Raw genomic sequence first — 21,572 nt, 5'->3', positions numbered from 1 at the left:
TAACAAATATGTGTATAACACATATGTGTGTGTGTGTGTGTGTGTGTGTGTGTGTGAGTGAAAGACAGCATGTAGTAGTGTGTGTAAGAGAGAGAGCCAGTACATGTTCATGAGAGAGCATGTAGAAGTGTGTGTGTGTGTGTGTGAGAGAGAGAGGGCTTATATTTGTAAGTGAGAGCATGTACACGTGTCTGTGAGATGTCTATGTGTTTGTGTTGGCAACATTGTATCATTTCCAATTATGCTAAAAAAGTCATTCTGATTGAAATGAGATAGAATGTAGGTGTGTGTGAGAGAGAGCATGTACAAGAGTGAGTGTGTTAGTGAGAGTGTGTACATGTGTGTGTGTGTGTGTGTGTGTGTGTGTGTGTGTGTGTGATTGAGAAAAGTTAGTTAGTGTTGTGCTGAAATTTGATATGTCCAGAAAACTTGTCAGACTAAACAGTTATTTACTTTTTGGTTTTATTTATTTAATAAATGTATATGGTATTTAAGCAAAGTTTTAGAGGAACTGGATATAATTATAAAGAATATTATTTTTTACATAATATAATCATTTTTATTTTAAATTTTATTTTAAATAATAATAGGCCTACACACACACACACACACACACACAGTCTAAAAATTGAATATTAAGCATGTAATATACACCCAGTCTAAAGCATGAAGTTTCCAGAAGCACTCAAACTGCTCAAGGCTTGGCTAATGCTGAGGTTTCATCTTTGGATGGAGACTCAATAATATCCATCTGCACAGTGTGACGTCACATTCGACTGGCGCGTGTGTGTGTGTGTGTGTGTGTGTGGCTTTTTTCTGTGTTAGTGGGTGAGGCCGCAGGTTTCAAATCTCCCAGGTTTGCGCACACAACTACTTGTGTTTCGTAGATACAACATCACAAAACACCTAATGACCCGTTATCAAGACGACTCATTTGAAGAACTATGAGTCGACTCTTTTATAGATGAATCAACAGTTTTAAACAGTGTACACTTACAGATTTAAGCCTTAGCTGGATATTTCACTTCACTTAGAGCTGTTACACACTACATGGAAGGGCATTTTCAAAAACCCATAATATGGGCTTTTTAACAAAATAAATACACTATTTAAATAAAATAGAAATCAACAAGTAAAATAGAAGAAACTGTAGAACTATTATGGTTATAAACTATATAAATACACACACATGTAAGGGTCCTTCTATTAGTCCCATGATGGAACTAACAGCATGGGTGAAGGCTAAATGCGTGTAAACCTTTTAGCACATGTGAAAAGAAATATTTTTGTTCGTTAAAATTTATTTTAATTTGTTTTTAGCTCTGAATTTTAATCTGACTCCAATTTATAATAATTTTAGATTTAGATTCATCTAATTCAAGCTGATTACCTTATAGGTTGTGATTAGGTCTAATTTAGATTGATTACCCTTATAAATCCTTATATTCAATTAATGTTTCATCGTTTACTCAAAGTCGCTTAGAGTCAGTATGGCTGGGCAGTTTCATCTGCAAACGGACACATCTTCTCCAGTTCCGATTCTTAGCAGATATGCTAATTTCCTTTAAGTAACAATAGGCCGCCCCATGCTTGCACATACTTAAAGAAAGTTTGATTTAGCCCCTAGATTATATCATCAGTGATTGTCAGAAATCAACAGGTCTCCAATGCTGTGCCCATGCTCCATCCATTGTGCCTAAATAGATGACTAATCCTGGTTGTAGGCTGCGGAAACATCAGCCTAAACAATCTACTACATTTAAATGATTTCAGGAGATATTAGAGTTAAACAAGAATTTTACATTTATTTGTCAGGAAAAGATTTTCCATTGCAGTTCACATAATTAAACAAAATAAGCCAATCAAGATTGTACAACATCAATTACTCAAATATACATTGAAGAGTTAAAGAGGAATACCTGAACATGTAGAAATACATTGCAGCATATAAGTCCTGATGCAGAGCTCAGAGATTCACAACCTGCAATGGGGTATCCTGTCTACAGGATCCCACGGACACTTCTGCACCCTTTGCCTAAATACTCAAATCATCATAAATTCAAGACAATAAAAGCTTCACCAAGACTCTTGCCTGGTCATGAGTTGATGCGAAGACCATTTTGCCTGGAGTGGAGCATCTGGCAAAGATCTTTTCAAAGTCAAAACCCAAATTAACTGATATAAAGGAGATTGTAAAATATTACAGTGAAATTAAGACCACTTTACCAATCACACAGAGACATTTAAAATCACACCAAACATGAATATAAAGCCACAAGATACACCATATTAAAACTTAAAGATTCGGTGTGAAATGTGAGTGAGCTGCTCTGGTGGAGAAGGTAAAGTCCAGGGCAAAGAAGGGGGCTCAGGATGCATGATCGAGACAACCTGAACAACTGGTTTTCTAGCTGATCTTCTTCTCAAATTAGAAAGTTTATTGTTTTAGTGACTGACCATTCTCACGGTCTTGTCTCGTGTGGAGTTCCGTAACAGTTTGCAGATTTGAATATTATGGAGAGATATAGCCATCCTTACATTATTATGTGCATATCTGATCTTAAACTGTAGTTTCACTGTACACTGCAACGAGAACCTCAGTCAATAATATTTATGTAAAACTGAATTTTTGTTGCATCATATGATGATATTTTAAACTTTTTATAAAATCATCAAACAATGTGTACCTAAAAAGCATTTTCTAACAAATAAAAAAGTTCTGTCCTATTGTCACTAAGTTATTGTTACTTTTTTTCTACTGGATATGTGGTTTATATCTAGTATATATATATTGATTTGTCTATTTGCTGGCTTGCTATCAGAAAACAAACACTAAGCTAGGTTATAAATTAATAAATTCTACAATTACAAGTGATTTGTAATTTGTTCATTTATACCCCATTTTTTGTTTAATAAAGTTTTTCTATGCAGACTTTATATATTGGTCTAATATTTGTATAAAGTTTGCATTTGCATTTACTCATTTAGCATCTTTTATCCTGCGACCAACAACTAATGACACAAGAAGAAACAGACTCAGCCTATTAAAGGTTCAGAGCTTGTGTTATTAAATGCTAACAAACCTTAAGCCAAGTCCAACAAGTAAAGCCACACAGTATTGTTTTAAAGCTTATTTAATTTTATTTTATTTTTTAAAAAATGCACTGTTGTATTCTCAAGTCAAGTTGTTAAGCTCATTATGCTCTGTGGCTTTTGTTTTTTATTTATAATATCTTTCACTTAAATTGCTGTTTTATAAAAACATCTACTGGGAAGAGTTGTCACATTTGATATAAAGCTTTAATGGCACAAACGTGTTATTTAATTTAAAGCTTACTTGTTTTTATTTATTAAAAAGCCTAGCTTGATGTGCACTATTTTGTTTTTCTTTTGCTTATTTTATTGTTGTGATTTATAAAGTAATCTGATTTGTTATAAAAGCTTTTCTGGTAAAATAATAATAATAAAACAATAAACAACACATAAACAGTGTTTAAGTGTCTAATGCTGGCAGCATCATGTTACAAAACTATTCACAAAGATTATTTGATTTATTAAATAACTCATCTCTTATGCTTTCTTTCATGTTATGTGACAAAATGAATGAATGACTCGGATTAACTAAAAGATTCATTAATTCGCTCATGTGCACGATGTGTAGTGCGAGACAAGATTAGTTCATTTTTCGAGTCCTCTATCGAGTCGTTCGTTCACCACATGAAAGACTACAGCCTAACATATGCATTTATATGCCAATCATATGCATTTAGAGCCAGAAAAAGAATTGATCTGTTCACCTCTCGAGTCCTCTGGTTTGAGTTATTCTGTCACATGATGAACGAACGACTCAAGAACCAGAAGACTCGAAAGGTAAAATAATTATCATGGCTCCTATTGGCTCAGACTGTTTACATTGGTTAAGATTATATGTGACTGTCATTGTAACGTGAACGCACCACTGACATTTAAAGACATTAAGAGGTGAGCTGAGCAAACAGACAACAATGCCTATAGACAAAAGAGCAGGTAAACATTGAATTATTATTTTCTTCTTCTTATAATCTATGTATGACTTATTTGTTGTGTGATGAACCTTCTGGGCTAGTTGTAGATGTGTTTTTGAAGCAGTTCGTAACATTTTAATAATATTTTGGCAAATTGAACCAAATGAACAAAATGACTTGAGAAAAGATTTGTTCATCTCGATGAACGAGACTCAAAGATCCGAGTCAGAAAAATGATCCGAACTTCCCATCACTATTGAGTATGCGAAATTCTGTTGTACGCCACTGCCAAAAGGGGTGGGATTAAACAAGATGATTAGACAAAATGATTAAATGGTTTCTCTTCAGTGTGGCTCATGATGTGTTGATTAAGGTGTGATGATTGGCTGAAACTCTTCCCACGCTGAGTGCATGTGAATGATTTCTCTCCAGTGTGTATCCTCATGTGTCGATTAAGGTTTGAAGAAAAGTTAAAACACTTCCCACACTGACTGCATGTGAATGGTTTCTCTCCAGTGTGGATTCTCATGTGTTTATAAAGGTCTGATGAGCGGCTAAAACTTTTTCCACATTGAGTGCATTTGAATGGTTTATTTCTAGTGTGGATTATCATGTGTTGATTAAGGTGTGATAAGCAGTTAAAACTCTTCCCACACTGGTTGCATGTGAATGGTTTCTCTCCAGTGTGGATCCTCATATGTTGATGAAGGTCTGATGAGCGGTTAAAACTTTTCCCACATTGAGTGCATTTGAATGGTTTCTTTCTAGTGTGAATCATCATGTGTTGATTAAGGTGTGATAAGGCGTTGAAACTCTTCCCACACTGAGGGCATGTGAATGGTTTCTCTCCAGTGTGGATTCTCATGTGTAGATTAAGATTCGATGATTGGTTGAAACTCTTTCCACACTGAGTGCATGTGAATGGTTTCTCTCCAGTGTGGATCCTCATGTGAATCTTAAGATTGCCTTTTCTTTCAAAACTCTTTCCACACTGAGTGCAGGTGAAACTATTCTTGTCTCTCCTTTTCAAAATATCATCAGTCTGTAAATGAGTTTTTTCCTCAATGTTGACATGATGTTCCTCTTTACTGTCCTCATTCTCTTCAATTAGGTCTGGAAAAAAAAAAACACTAGTTGTTATCAAGTCTTAAAAACTCTCATGAAAAGTGAAAAGACACTGGAAACATTGTCTACACACACTGTAATTTTGATGCACATTAAGTGTAAAATAAATCAGATCATATTGTGTTTGGTCCATTAACGTGTACACATTTAATCAGATTCAGTTCAATTAATCTTCATTTATCTACTGCTTTTACAATGTAAATTGTTTCAAAGCCGCTTAACATAGAAGTTATAGTTTATGGATATGCACAAACTCTGCTGACATGGTTCCGGTAGAATATCAGTCAGGTTCTTTACGTACGCATTGCGCGTTCTACAGCAAAATTTAATTTTGCGGCAAAACCTAAACACATCAGAGGATGGCAAAGAAGGGAGATTTACTCTTAAATTGATGAGGATCTAGTGCCAGTGGATGTCCAGCATCAGGAACACCATTATTGTTCAGTTCTAGAACCCAAAATAGTTTTTTAATACACCAGATTAGTCTGACAATCTCCGTGAAGAGGTGGAATGACTATAAGGAGACTGTTTTGATGCTGCTTTTAGTGCTGTTATAAGGTTCTAAAGGTACAGTTAAAAAACGATGTACTAGAATTTACATCATTTAGAATGTAATAGTCAAATAACAGTCTGAAACAAATGTGTCAAGCGCAAGTATTTATATGCAAAACCTAATCAGAGTACAATTAAAAGCATTGAAAAAGTCTTAAATTTGATAATCTTAAATTAAGGCTTTAATAGCCTTGAATTATTATACAAAGTCTTGGATTTCATTACAGAGGTCCTAATTTATTTATTTATTTTACCTTTTTAAGATTAAGTTCATACATTAATTGTTTTAAAACATCTATTTCGTAATACTTTAATATGAGGAATAAAACACTACTTATTGTCAAAACTCATTCTTAGGAACTTTACCTTTTTCACAACTTGTATAGTTTCTCTATCTAAAAAAGCTCCTGATCTAAATGCATAGATCTTAAAAAACAAAAATGCATGCATACAGTTTTTTTATTTAGAAAAATTAAAACCATTTAAAACTGACCAGTCATATATTTTATTTATACATATTTAAATTTGTCTCTTGATTGTATACATATTTTTTCCCTTTATAACAAATACATAAATCATCTACATATAAACTACAAAATATATTATTCCCATTAACATTTACAATATTATTAATTTTAATACTAAATAGTGTTACTGATAGTATACTTTCTTGGGGCACTCCTGATTCTCATATATGCTATATATGCTCATATATTCAGATAATATAGTTTTCATACGCACACGAAAAACTCTATTGAATAATAAAAATTTGCAATAAAATTAGGCAAATTTCCTCAAACACCCATCTCGTGTAAATCTTTTAAAATACCATACCTCCTGGTAGTGTCAAAGGCCTTTTCCAGATAAAAAAAAAAACTGCTTGTATGTGTTCTTTTTTAATAAAACCATCTCGTACAAAAGATTCTAATCGTATAAGATGGCAAAGAGTACTTTTCCCTCTTCTAAACCCACACTGATATTTATTAATCTTGTTTTTTTTTAAATCCACACCAATCGATCATTAATCATTCGTTCCATTGTTTTGCAAAGGCAACTGGTAAGTGCTGTTGGACGATAATTAGTTAAATGATCTTTTCCTGGTTTAGGTATTGGTATAATAGTAGCTTCTTTCTAAAAGGCTAGTATTTCTCCTAATTTGCAGATATTGTTAACCCGACAAGATGCAGAAATTATCTAAAAAGATGACCTGCTGTTTGTCCAGTCAGGGACATTGACAACATAAATATACAAATAAAAATGTTAACCCGGGGTTTGCGAATGTGAAACGTCTATTAATGAACACCAGGTATAGCATGAGCAGTGTGAAAGGAGATTACAGATAACACAGGATTCTGTTTATCCAGTGTTAGAATGACGCGGAGTTAATCATTTCAAGAGTTAAAAGCTCTACAAATACTCAGCCTCAGCTCTCAGAATAAACAGAGCACAATGACAAACAGTGACATACATAAATTGTCAATCATATCATAGTAGTGACCTGATCTTATATGCTATTGTTTTAGAACTTACAATTATTGGAGAAATGACCAGGAATAATACACAATAGAAAATAGTATAACTCAAGGGCGAACTGGCCATAGGGAGACATAGGGACATTTCCCCTTGGTCTGACAGTCATCTGACCTGCTGCCACCGTCATTCTGGCCCGCTCTGCCCCCACTTATGATGAACATTGCGCTTCAATCCCCGACTTTTCATAAACATTGTGATTCTCTCCCCAAACTTAATTTAGTAATAGGAAATTAATCCTTAACAAAGTATGAAAGTACAATTATTAAGCACATTATAAATGTCGTTGTAAGTCAGGAATACAGCATATGTAGCTGCAGTTATAAACTGTTTAATAACGCTTATTAATTTAGAGTTAATGCTAAACAGATAATGCTAAACAAATAATGAATTCAGTATTTGCTAATGCATAATAAATGGTTTGTAGTGTGTAGTTATTGTAAAGTGTTACCAAATTATCTTTTGTCTTAGACCTTTAGACCTGTCCTACCTCCCTGACTCTTTATCCCTCTTTTCTGCTTTATAGCCATGCTTAGTGAAAGTAACACCATCATTAAATTACATACACTTTACATAAACTATGCAAAACTCGCTGTGTGCTGACACTTCTGCACAAAAGGCTGTTAATTTGGTTTCATGGCGCATGAACGACGCTTAACTTTTCGGCGTGCATGCAAACAACCGGGATTCACACAGGAGCATGTGTGAGGTGCTGGTTTTCTGTACGCATGCATCAGTTTGCTTTCACAAGCGATGTTTCAGTTGCACATTGAGAATAACAAACTCGCACGTGCAAAAAATGCCAATTGTAAATGGCCCCTAATGTCTTTATTTTGAGATTGCCACTCTTAATGAATACATTTGCATAAAGTAATTGTATCTAAATGCTTTCACTAGGGGACATTTTTTTTTGCCGCCCCCAGGAAAATCCCACCCTGGGCGATCGCCCACATTACCCATGCCTAAATCCACCACTGGTATTGCTAAACGTTATTGTTCCACTATTATTTGTTTGTTTTGTCTCACATCGTCCCATCACATCATATAGTTCAGAATACTGTACAATGTTTTATAATGATTAATTATTTTAGTGTCAATTTCATTCAGAGTGTTTAAAATTGGGGCATCCATGTTTTCTGACATACTTTAAACCAGGGTCTCTGCAGGTTTCACCAAGTTAAATTTAAGACTTTTATGACCATTATGAATGAAATTTTAGACTCATAAAAGACTAAAGAATTTTTCAAATGGCCCAGATTTTGTATTTGTCCTATCAAAAAATATATTATAATAAAAAAAATATTATATTATTATTTTGGATATTTCTTAGTAAAAGATTTTAAATGTGTAAAAAAGCAAGCTCTACTTGTATCCACACACGTTTTTTCCAAAATAAACTTTCTTTAAAATAAAATAAAAAAATTTACAAATGTTTTAAAAACTATAACAAATTAAATCTATGCACAACAATCTGTCCAGGTCGATGTCCTCAGCAGTAAATACATGGAGCACGTTTAAACAAATCATATTGTAAGGAAAATACTTAATCCATTATGATAAATAGACTTAAAATGACCTTTTTGAATAAAAAAAGTTTAAAGTTTTATTGAAATGGATTGTTGGTGATTGTATAGGTTTTGGCCAGACTGGTTAACACAATATGAACAAAGGAAAATGAACACTTGTTTAAAAAAGATTTAAGACCTACAACACAATATTAGTAAATTTAAGACTTTTAAGGCCTAAAAATTTGGAAACCCTGTTTAAACACAATAGCCCTGGTAATTAGTTATTATGATAATGATGTAATTCTAATTCAGATACTATCTGTGAGAACTAGTAACAACTAGAAACAAGTTTAATCCCATGAAGTAAATTAAAAAAGGGGAATTGGGATCAATGGGACATATGCAAGTGGAAAGTACTAAGCTAACACTATCACTGCAACACTGTGAGAATACTGAAGGTCAAATATCGTCAGCTCAGTTAAACGCTTTTAATTTATGGTTTTTGTTTATTTTATATAGTGCCAGTGTTCAATGAAGCTTTAAAACAGTAGTAGAACAAGAAAAAGCAATAACCTTAAGAAGGAAGAGAAAATGGGAGACTAATAATACATAAAATAATAACAAAAGACATGAAAACAAGTGATGAAAGAAACTCATTCCTGTCTTTCAATGAGTGCTTATGTAAATTTAGGAGAACTAGGCAGCACACTCAGGGCTGCAAGATGGATTAAATTAGTATTCTTATTATTAAAATATATCTGAATGAGGATCAAATGACTGAGTTGGTGTTTGAGAATGAAAACCAACCTGTTTGTTCCTGCAGATCTTCCTGTTTGACTGTGAATGTTTCTTCAATCTTCACATCTTCACTCTCCTTTTTAATAAACGCCATCTTTATAACAGTGTGGAGATCAGTCGCTTCAGCAGGAGTTTTTCTCTGCGTTTGGACACTTTATCCTGTTTAAAATGAACAAAACAATAAAAAAATGTCCTGTTTAAAATAAATAAAACACTGAACAAAAACAAGATAATTTCAACACTTGCTTCAACAGTTTTTTTATATGAGTCATTAACAAACAGAAATTATGTAAGTCTGAGCAAGCAACAAAAGCCACAAATCAGCCGATGTAAACTAGAACTCCATTTTTCTAATTTTATTGATGTATACTTGGAATAGAGTGACAATATGCTATTTAATAAATTAAACCTTCACTAAAACACTTATCACACACTTTACTGTTGCTTTATTCAATCTTTTTTTTAGGTATGTTCTTAATTGTTTAGTTTGTTTGATTTATTTTATTGTCTGCTTACAGCAACGTTGTAGCACTTATTTGCACAAGACAAGAATTTCCTCTCGGGACAAATAAAGTTTATCCTACCTTATTCAAACAATAGACCTTACAGTGAGTAAAATAGTTCTTTGTAGGGATGGCTGACGTGAAACTGATGTTTCGACACAGTGTCGAGATCCCGAAGCGCAAGTGTTTCGAAACACTGCACCGAAGCATGATCCGAAGCACCAAAGTCACGTGACTAAAGTGTTTCGAAACACCTAGTCACGTGACTAAAGCGATTCAAAGCATCGTTCAGCATAGAAACGTTTCGAGACCTGGCGAATCCTAATTTGACTGCCAAGGTATCCAAGTTACCTCTGTCTCATATGGCTTAGAGGACTGTAGGTTTGCTAATTGATTCTTTGCTTAGCATGATGTTTTGGGTTCGAATCCCGACTTGTACAAATACTCTGAAATCATGATTTTATGTATTTTAATCATGTTTCTGTTTTGTGTAGCCTAAATAGGATACAGCTACAGTTACGCCATCAATTTAGCATCATTTTTGTAACACTGTAAAACAATAATAAATATTTTTACAGTATGGTTGGGTTTAGGGTTAGGGTAGACATTAATAAAATACAATAAATGGGAAATTTAATGAATAATATAAATAATTCTTGATAACTTCAGGCCACCGTTTTTGATCTAGCAACAACCCTGTTTTAAGACAAAAACAAGACATATTTATTCACAAATTGTTTATTCGGATATCAGACCAATGTTGAAACAAAACGATACAAGAGCAAAGCATTACCAACTGGTAATAAAGCATTTCAAAACAACTGCAACAAACTGGCTTCAAAACCTTCTAACCCTGCATGGAAGTCTGTCACCTTATCCACTGTACTATGTCACTTGAAGGAATGTAAGTACAAAGTTGGGTTTAATCCCTCAATTTGTTCAATCGTTTTTTGCTGAAACTGTTTCAGTGCAATACATAAAAAATTACCACTAGGTGTCATTGTAGAGTGGGGTTTCGAAACGTTTCGAAGCTTCGACACATTTGCTTCGACTGTTTCAGTGTTTCACGAAGCCTCGCTTTGCCCACCACTAGTTCTTTGTATAAAGGGTTAAAATAATATTGTCAACAGCAGATACATCTAACATTAAATGAACACACTGAAATTTTAATCAGTTGGTTTACATCTGTGTACAAGCTTTAAAACAAACCTTTCTCCAGTTGAATCACAGTGTGGGAGCAGCGCTGCCTTATGACGTCACACCACCATGCCACAATAAAAGTCTTTTTTTGTTTAGCTTTTTCCCCCTACTCACTCTTATTTATGAGTCATGACTTATCGATACATTTCTCCCTCATTTTCCACTTTATAATTTATCTGCTTTTTGTTTTGTATTTGTAATGAATGGGGAAACATAAATTTTTATATAAATTTATATACGTAATAGGTTGAAACTTATTTGGGCTACAGTCCATTTGTCAGGATAAAATCAATATTTATAACCAAACCAAACAAACAAACACATAACTAAATAGTTGTAAAGAAGCTTTTAAAATGACTGAAAAACTTAATACACTTTTGAACAATGCATGCACATGTTTAGATTTTACATTTTATAATGTTAGCATTCAGATATTATTTGAGTGTAAATTCAGAATGTGCAACTCACCTTTCCAGTCTTCAATGAAGAAGTGGGATGAGAAATGGCCTCAGTCGGTTTTTCTTTGTATGTTGTTGTTGGTAATAATCCCAATGTAGTAACCAACAATCGTAGTTTGTCCTCCAAAGTTGTTCTCTTATAGCTAAATAAGCCAATGAAGTTTCTGTTAAGAACGCAGAATATATAGATACAACCCTGCTGACCTACTTGATCTGGCATGTGATTGGTTATACTCAATTGGCCCCCATTAATGCTGGTATAAAGATGCAAATGAGCAGTGGGCAACAGTGAAGACTCAAAACACATTACTGCGGAGGATGGGAAGTTTAGCAGCTTTACAAACCATAGCTTTAAAGAGAAATAAAGATGTATTGGGAAAATAAGTTGACTTTTGATGGAAGCTTTTTTATTTTGGCTGCTGCATTTTATAGTTAAATGGGTGGTCCACTGCAATATCATATTTTAAACTTTAGTTGATGTGTAATTTAGCTGTGTGAACATAAACAACATCTCTGAATGTAAAAAGTTCAAAGTTCAATGCAAAGGGAGACCTTAAACAGCCGAAATACAGAACTTGATTTTAACTTGCACTGGGAAAAAAATGTTTTAGAAAAAGCCACAATAAAAAAAGCAAACAGCAGTTTACACCGAGGAAAAAAAGTTTTCATTATTAAAAATAAAATTATATTATAATGAATTGAAATCATATATTGTATGCATTTGGGTCAGTTTTAATGCATTAATGAAGGCTATTTAAAGCTGGACCGACCGACGCAATAAACATGTATGTCGCGTTTGTTTAATTTATTATGCATGCGAAAACTTATTCTAAACCAAATTTGTTGCCGGATTCTTTTTATGGGAACGAGAGATAAAGTGCTTATGAAGTGCTTTGTCGGCCTCTGGTGGTTAACTGATGCAGAGCCGACGTCTGGGTCTGGGAGACACCCCAGATAGCAGGCAGTAATCGGCCCGAGCTCGGCTGCCCTCCGGCGCCTCCGGCTCCGACTCGGCATCGGCGAGTGTTATCCGGGCCGAGTGCGGGCCGCAGCTCGCTCGCGCACATGCGGTTGTGATGCGGCTGTAAAGCACTGGCCCGATTCCGGTCAACCATATCCGGCCCGAGTCTGTCTGTAGAGTCCGGGCCGCTTCTGGCAAGGACTCGGCTGATGGCAACTGATTAAGTTCTTATTTTATCTAGTAATCTGTTAGCTCCACGTTTAATGATAATTTGAGAAAATATTCATGGTACGATAGCAAAAAAAAAAAAGAATATTTAGTGTGGATGGTCGCAATGTTTAGACGCAAACAAAACAATATTATTTATAAATAGATTATACATGTCATCTAGAGAAAAACTATGTAAAATTTGCTTATTTTTGAGATAGCACGCTCCTGTGCTGACTGTTTTTTTTAAAGCAGAAGTTGGTTTCATAATAAACACATGCGTTACTAAATTCCTGATCCAAACTCCAATCCAGACGGTGGCGGTAATGCTCCAAAAAGCTGGTTGTCAACCACCATGGCACGAAGATCACAAGAAGAAAAAGTTTGGTTTTTCAAAGACTCACGTGGATTCCGGTCAGAAAGGTAAGCTTTTTACTGCTTGTGTACTGTATAATTAGCGAATTTAGAGCTTAAAACATTTCCACGGTGTTTGGTTGTAACAGCGTTTAGTACTTTAAAACAGTTTGATACGAAATGTAACTTGCTTTAAGAAACACGACTGGAGCTAATGTATGCTAACGCTAACAGTTACAAACACGTCTGAAAGTTCCTTTTCCTTTTACACAATGTTAGATTGTAACGTGTGTAGTAACTGAAAACTATTTTAATTATTTTAAAGAAACATGAAACGAATTTGTGTGTATGCCAACTTTGCGTTAAAGAAAGTTTCTGTAGACGAATCCATTAACTAACTTGGCAAAACGTGTTTTTTCCTGATTTAACATTATAAAGTACCGTGGATGTTGAAAAAAATCATTGTACAGGCGTATACTTATCCAACAGTATTAATTCTGTGATTATGTGTAAATAAAAACTAATCGTTTTGGATTAATAAAATATTGTTTATCTTGTTTATGCAGTTAGTCACGAAAAATGATCGAAACTCGACAGTTTACTATTCTCTTTAAATTATCCAAGAGAAATATATTACTATGCACTTTAATTCATATTTTTTAGCCTATGTGAATCAATTATATCTTTTGTTCAAGCTGTAATGGTCAGTTAATGTAAAACTGAACGTCTTAAAGCAGATTTTGATGTTTTTTTTATGTTATTGACAGTGATAAATTCTGATTTAAATGAATGGGTAACAATAGTTGTTGGTTAAGTCTTATTGTTCTTGTTTAACAAAGGTTAGTGAGATCATTTTGCAGCACATCACGACCAAAGAAGTCAATAGCACACTCTTTTGAACGTGAATAGGCATGTTATAGTTGTGTGCTAAAAGTCCATTATAAGCTGTAAACTGCTGATACATTTTCAACATAGATTGAGCTTTTCAGACATTACATTACTAATTGCTTCACAAACAGCTGAAATGGTTTATTGTTATTGGCTATCATCAAACATTTTTCACAATGGTAGGTTAATCTTCATGGGTACAGAATAATGCATGTGCTTGACAATCTTACAAATCTATGTCTCAGATTCATAAGGCTGTCACTCTGCATGAATCTCCGAATAAATCTTGTGCAACCTTCTGTGTACTGATTATTTACACTATAGGTATTATATGCATTAATTAACTTTGATAGTATTTCAGGGTTTGAACTTTTCTTTACGGGAGGTTAACAACAATGTGATGTTTTATTATAGATGCATATGAGGAAGCTCGACTCAAACATCCACACGCAACTGATTTCTGACTGGTAGACAGATGAGGATGATGATCGCCTGTCATACATCTAAAGACAGAACAGGTTTGTTTGCAATTATTTTAAACACATACTGTCAACATTATGTCATTGATCTATTACAACCTGTGAGTTTTGCCCTGGCACTATACTAAAGTGATGTTTTGTTTTGTAAATGTATCTGATTAAGGGACAGTATAGACACATCTATACCATGATGAAGAAAAATTATTTGGAACAAAGAGGCTGGATAAAAGGCAGGTATAAAGATTTCAGAAATCAATGCAGCACCACAAGTACCATCACCATCAATGACTATGGCAGAAATCTTAAGACCACCATCAAGATGCACAGATACTGTACATTCCAGTACACCAGGCGTGTCCAAACTACGGCCCGCGAGGCTTTTTATAAATATCAATAGAATCTGGCCCGCTATACAAAAATAAACGTAATTCAATAAATAACCACCGGGTGTCGCTATTACATGCATTCAATTAAGCAGCAGTTCTTGTTATGATCTGTCTGTCTGTCTGTCTGTCTGTCTACACACAGTTGAAGTCTGAATTATTAGCCCCTCATTGATTTATTTCTTCTTTTTTAAATATTTCCCAAATGATGTTTAACAGAGCAAGAACATTTTTACAGTATGTCTGATAATATTTTTTTCTTTTGGAGAAAGACTTGTTTTATTTCGGCTAGAATAAAAAGCGGTTAATTTTTTTATGAACCATTTTAAGGTCAGAATTATTAGCCCCTTAAGTCTTCAGAACAAACCATTGTAATAAAATAACTTGCCTAATTACCTTAACTTGACTAGTTAACTTGATTAACCTAGTTAAGCCTTTAAATGTCACTTTAAGCTGTATAGAAATGTCTTAAAAATATCTAGTCAAATATTATTTACTGTCATCATGGCAAAGATAAAATAAATCAGTTATTAGAAATGAGTTACTAAAACTAATATGTTTAGAAATGTGTGGAAAAAAATGTTTAACTCTCCGTTAAATAGAAATTGGGGAAAAAAATAAACGGTGGCTAATAATTTAGGGGGGCTAACAATTCTGACTTCAACTGTATTTATATATATATATATATATATATATATATATATATATATATATATACACACACACACTATCTGTGTGATGTATTTAAAATTTGGCCCGCAACAACGTTTGTTTTTTTGCATCTGGCCCTCGGCCCAAAAAGTTTGGACACTCCTGCAGTACACCTATGAACATTTACAGTCTTTGTTCTAGTGCAGTTTGAGATCAAGACAGAACTTATTGCATCTCGTGATGTCTTTGTAAGAATTGAAGACATCACTAAATTTGTTAAGGTTTAATGCAGCTAGAAAGTAAAGATCAACTAGAGAATATCAGCAGTGTCTAACCCACTGATGTATTTACAGAGGTTGTATGAGAATAAGCTACAGGTTGATTTATACTAATCTGTTATTTTTCTTTTTTAGCACGACTGACTGAAGTTTTAAAATCATGCAACGTCATAAAGCAGCAGCTGGGCCTGATTCTCACAAAACCAAAACAGACGTGATGAAATTCCAGATGTAAACACATTTGACCGTCCTTTGGCCAATTTGATTTGGAAAAGCTTGAAAATCAACTAAAGGAGCAGCCCGAACAAATGAAGAAACTGGTAAGTTCAAGCTCTTGCTAATTTCAAAGTGTTTTAAGTTTATTTTTTTATTGTTTTTTTTTTTTTGCTTCGTAGCTAGCCTACTTTTTTCCTAATTTTTTCTTTTTTTATACATTAGTACTTCTTCACTACTAATTATCTGTTTATCTTTTAATCACAGATGGAGTGAGGACAAATGTCCATACCACGCCACTGATAAAGAAGAAAAATGCATTACAAGGTAGCTACAACTTGCCCCTGACAGGGGTGGAGGAAGAAAGAAGAGAAAGCTAATGTGTCAAATGTCTAAATCACTATTTTGTTTTATTTTTTAAACAACATTTTAAGTGTATTAGGATGTTCCCTGATACTTGAACAATTTGTTTCTTTCATTTGCATTTATATATATATATATATATATATATATATATATATATATATATATATATATATATATGTGTATATATATATATATATGTGTGTGTGTATGTATGTATGTATGTATGTATGTATGTATGTATGTATGTGCGCCAAATTATGAAGAAACATCTTGATACATTTTTAATAAACGTAATACAAATAAAATTATAAATATAAAATTGCACAAGACGTGTATATATATGAAATGTATAATCATCTCACTCATGTCTTGCTGTTTGTGCAATTGATTTTGTTCAAGTTTATTTAAAAATAAGTTTGACTTTATACTTCTGCAATTATATATATATATATCTATATATATATATATATATATATATATTTTTTTTTGTTTGTTTGTTTATTATTTTAATGTTTTATTAAAAAATGTTTCAAGATGTTTCTTCAGAATTCTGCAGTACTTTTCACAAGTTTGACTTGGATATTTTACGGATTGTCATTGGTATTTTTAAGATGTTTCTTGCTATATCTTAAATTGGTTTCTATATTTAGGTTTATATAAAATTTAGCTGTTTTTTACAAATTTTTAATTCAAGTCTATTGGGAAAACAGGGTTGTTTTAAAAACATCTGTGTTTGTGTGTAATTTTTAGATTTTTTTGTTTAAATCTTTCTGTGTCTTTATTGTGTTGTTTTATTGTTGTTTTTATATTGATATTCTTGTGCACTACAAATTATTTATAAAATTTTAGTACTATTTTTTTCTTGCAATCAATAAACGTTTAACATTTATTAATTTTGTCATTTGTCTGATTATTTTCGTTACAGAATATGTATGCAGTTTGCACTTTATTCAAAGGTTAAACGCAGTGCTTACACTTTGTGTTTACATTATAGCCTGTGTTTGCTGTTATATAAATAAACTAATACCATATATCAAGTACCAATGTAATACCAAAAGGTTTTATAAGGTGTATAAATACGGAGTCGCGCCAGCTCCGGGCCGCAGCGCACATTACCCTCGCGCCGATTCCGGCGCGGATGCGCAGCGTCGGCTCGCTTACGGCCGCCGCATCTGGCCCGCTTGATTCGGGCCGGAATCGGGCAGTGAGTCCACAGTCATCCGGCCCGAGTCCGGCAGCCGAAGTTGGGCCGAGGGGTAAGTCTCCGGCAGGCGACAATCTAGCTGGAACTGGCCCGAGTGTATTTTGCTATCTGGGACATTACTGTGAATGATGAGAGGTTCAGTTGCTTTACAAACCAGTTTTTAAAGGAAAAATGTTGTATTGGGAAAATAAGTTGACTTTAGCCATCTTCATTTCTTTTGTTGCTGTTGTTTTATAGGACTATTGATTGAAGCTTTTTTTTTATTGTGGCTGCTGCATTTTGTAGTTAATGTTGATACACCTATGTTGAGGTATTTTGATTTGAAACACATTTTACATTTTTTTTCCCCAGGCCTGGTTAAAAGGTAATGCAAGAGTTATGTGTTGTTTTTGTAGAAGTTTCTCAGAGTTGCTTGGCTGAAGTCTTTGTGTAAAGATGCAAATGAGCATTGAAAACTCAATCCTTACCGATGTCTCAATACACACAACTACATTCACTTATATAATAGTTATAGAAGATGTATACTATTATACTGTGATATATTATCATTCGTTGAAAGGAAATAAACTTCACATTGAGGTTTTATTTGTGTAAAGGTCAGTCAATATATTGACATGAGCTAACTATTAGCAGAGTTTTAGTCATTTATTTATTACTGAACTTGTTCTTTATGTGAGTTTAGAGTCCTTTATTTATCTTAAAGCACATGCTGCTCATTACTGGCTTCTGGAAGACTGTAAACACTTTATGTTTATAAATTGTAACTATCAAAATGTAACTTGTTTCTGTGCCAATTTTGTTTTCTTTCCTTCGTTTTTTAGTTGAACAGAACATGTGTGAGCAGCTCAGCTTTCCCGAAATCCTCTTATTCACCTGGTATGTATTAAAGATGTTTTTCTCTCTATTTATTACTTGTGTTTGTGCAAACAAATATGCATAGACATTCACAGAAGCATATATAAGATACTCTGACAAAACCTTTTCCTTTTAACACAGTAAAGCGATCACATACTGTGATGCATCTAAATATTTATAATTAGAAAATAATTACATCACTAGTAAATTTATTGTATAGGCAGTTTATACAGAATAATTCAACGACTAGAGTTCACTTTCATATATACACAATGCAGAACTTTTAGTGTGATTAACCTTATTTTTTTCACTATGGTGTATTTACAGTGGTGAACATAACATAAAACAACAACTGTACTTACTCCTGTAACTTGTTTGCAACAATGAATTTAAAATATCTGCGTCACATAGTCATTTAAATAAATGGATCATCATTGTGTGCGGTCATCTTTATTAATAGCTGCCTGATCATTAACTGAATAGGACCATTTAACATATAAGAAACCCGTTAACAGGTATAGCTGTTCATGCCAATACCAACTTGATAGACTATTACATGAACATATTACATGAACAGGACCTGCCTAACATCTCTTAAGACAAATAAGCATAGAGTCTATAACAATACATGCTTGATTGCCCAGATCAATACAGTCGCTACATCTGAATGGTGTCTTTTCACACATTTTAAAAATAACAACTATTTGTAAGCGAAGTTCTTCACCAATACCAGTTTTATACCTCAAATAATTATACATGTGAGGCATCACAGTGGTGCAGTAGGTAGCACTGATCGCCTCACAGTAAGAAGGTCATTGGTTTGAGTCTCTGCTGGGTCAGTTGACATTATTGTTTGTGTGTTCTCCCCATGTTCGCATGAGTTTCCTCCAGGTGCTATGGTTTCCCCCAAGTCCATAGGAACTGTTGAACCATACAGTGGCTGTTTTTTGCCCCTGTATTCTCTTTATTTGCATTCAGCAGAAACAGTTTTGAAACTAGTAGAGGATGAGTAAATGACAGAATTGTAATTTTTATGTGAACTACCCCTTTTAATGCTTATATAAGTAAAGGTAAATTAAATATTACTACAGATATTGCTAAAGAATGGCAGGAAACGTGGAACACAGATAATAAGAGACAACAATTCATGTGAAAAAAAGAAACCCTATATAGGCCTATGAAGTTGTAGAAATAGAAGAGGTCATAATTATGAGGATGAGATTTGGACTCAGATATTAATAGGAAAGTAATTTGTTGTAGACATACAAGTCATTATAAAGTGGATTAAAAAAAGTTAAGATGAGTTAAAATGTTTAGACTTAAGGTTTGTGAGAGAGAGAGCAGACAAAGAGTAAAGTGAAAACCATGGGAGAAATGTATCAATAAGTCATGACTGCAACATAGTGGCAAAAAAGTTAAACAAAAAAGACTTTTATTTTGCCGTGGCGCGTGACGTCATCAGGCAGCGCCGCTTCGTCGCTGTGATTCAACTGGGGAAAGGTTTGTTTTAAAACGTTTACAGATATAAACTGATTTAAAGTTAAAGTTCTAAAGTTTTAAGTTTTTTATACGATGCTATATTATGTTCCTGCTGTTGGAAATATTATTTTAACCATTTATACAACTATTTTAGTATTTTAGTAACTTAGTACTATTTTATTCTCAGTAACTGAAGGCTGTTGTTTGAATAAAACAACAGAAAAGTGTATAATAAGTGTTTAAATTAAATGTTTCACCTGATTTCTTTTTGTTAATTACTCTCAAATAAAGAAACCATTGAAGCAAGTGTTGAAGAGAAATTATTTTGTTTCTGTTCATTGTTTTATTAATTTTAAACAGGACATTTTTATTGTTTTGTTCATTTTGAACTGGATTAAGTGTCCAAACACAGAGAGAAAAACTCCTGCTGAAGTGACTGATCTCCACACTGTTGTAAAGATGGCGTTTATTAAAGAGGAGAGTGAAGATGTGAAGATTGAAGAGACATTCACAGTCAAACAGGATAGAGGTAAAGTTGGTTTTATATTCACACATTCGTTCATTTAGAAGTTTCTATATTGCTTACCATGTTACTTTGAATATTAGATCGGAATTTGCATGCAGTATGACTTGAAAACAGCTTTAACACTGTTTATTTGACTGTGAACAATGTTGTACTTTGATAGTCATTTGCTGCTAATATGATTTCCCTATTTAGTATTTGCAATCAATACTTTTCTGAAATGATATTATTAAGGAGAATGTCTGAATATCTGAATATAAAACCAAATTTACTTCTATTCAAACAGGAAGATCTGCAGGAACAAACAGGTTGGTTTTCATACTGATATATTTTAATATTAAGAATAGGCTACTAAATTAAATCCATCTTGCAGCCCTGAGTGTGCTGCCTAGTTCTCCTAAACGCACAAAAGCAGTCATTGAAAGACAGTAATGAGTTTCTTTTGTCACTTGTTCTCGTGTCTTTTGTTATTATTTTATGTATTATTAGTCTCCCATTTTCTCTTCCTTTTTAAGGTTATTGTTTTTCTTGTTCTCCTGCTGTTGGTAAAGCGTCCTTGAGCACTGGCGCTATATAAAATAAACAAAAACAATAAATTAAAGTTCAAATGAGCTGACGATATTTGACCTACAGTATTCTCATAGAAGATATCTGCTATTACGGTGATAGTGTTGACTTTTACTTTTCATTTGCATATGTCCCATTGATCACAATTTTTTCATCAACTTCTTTATGGGTTTAAACTTGTTTCTAGTAGTTGTTACTAGTTCTCACAGATAGTATCTGAGTTAGAATGACATAATTATAATAGCTAATTACCGGGGCTATTGCTTTTAAACAGGGTTTCTGCGGTGCCTTAAATTCCAAAATCTAAATTTTCAATCTACAATCACCAACAACCCATCTCAATAAAACTTTTCATTCAAAAAGGTCTTTTTAACTCTATTTATCATAATGGTTTAAATATTTACTTACAATAACATTTGTTTAAACGTGCTCCATTACTGCTGAGGACATCGACCTAGACAGATTGTTGTGCATATATTTTGTTTA

General features: G+C 33.5%; 1 protein-coding gene and 1 long non-coding RNA gene across 4 annotated transcripts; one reads left to right on the top strand and one right to left on the bottom strand.

The window, feature by feature from the left end:
- Positions 1-1,784: 1,784 nt before the first annotated feature.
- LOC141381684 (uncharacterized) lies at positions 1,785-11,835 on the bottom strand. 2 transcript variants are annotated; one of them, XM_073947942.1, is made up of 3 exons: positions 11,689-11,835; positions 9,527-9,676; positions 1,785-5,117 (listed from the first exon to the last, which is right to left on the bottom strand). In XM_073947942.1, exons 2-3 carry the CDS (start codon positions 9,609-9,611, stop codon positions 4,321-4,323), a joined length of 882 nt encoding a protein of 293 aa, XP_073804043.1. In that variant the 5' UTR covers positions 9,612-9,676; positions 11,689-11,835; the 3' UTR covers positions 1,785-4,320. The 2 variants fall into 2 exon arrangements, with proteins under 2 accessions (XP_073804043.1, XP_073804044.1); XM_073947943.1 differs by lacking the exon at positions 11,689-11,835 and adding an exon at positions 11,230-11,259.
- A 2,665-nt stretch (positions 11,836-14,500) lies between these two features.
- LOC137490947 (uncharacterized) lies at positions 14,501-16,152 on the top strand. 2 transcript variants are annotated; one of them, XR_011010961.2, is made up of 3 exons: positions 14,501-14,606; positions 14,731-14,801; positions 16,015-16,152. It is a non-coding gene; the product is annotated as an uncharacterized lncRNA (long non-coding RNA). The 2 variants fall into 2 exon arrangements; XR_012402340.1 differs by having other exon boundaries at positions 14,731-14,797; positions 16,015-16,092.
- Positions 16,153-21,572: the final 5,420 nt, after the last annotated feature.

The sequence above is a fragment of the Danio rerio genome, chromosome 4 (genome assembly GCF_049306965.1).
Source record: "Danio rerio strain Tuebingen ecotype United States chromosome 4, GRCz12tu, whole genome shotgun sequence".
In the NCBI taxonomy this organism is placed as follows: Eukaryota; Metazoa; Chordata; class Actinopteri; order Cypriniformes; family Danionidae; genus Danio; species Danio rerio.
This window is presented reverse-complemented; position numbering and strand designations above follow the sequence as displayed.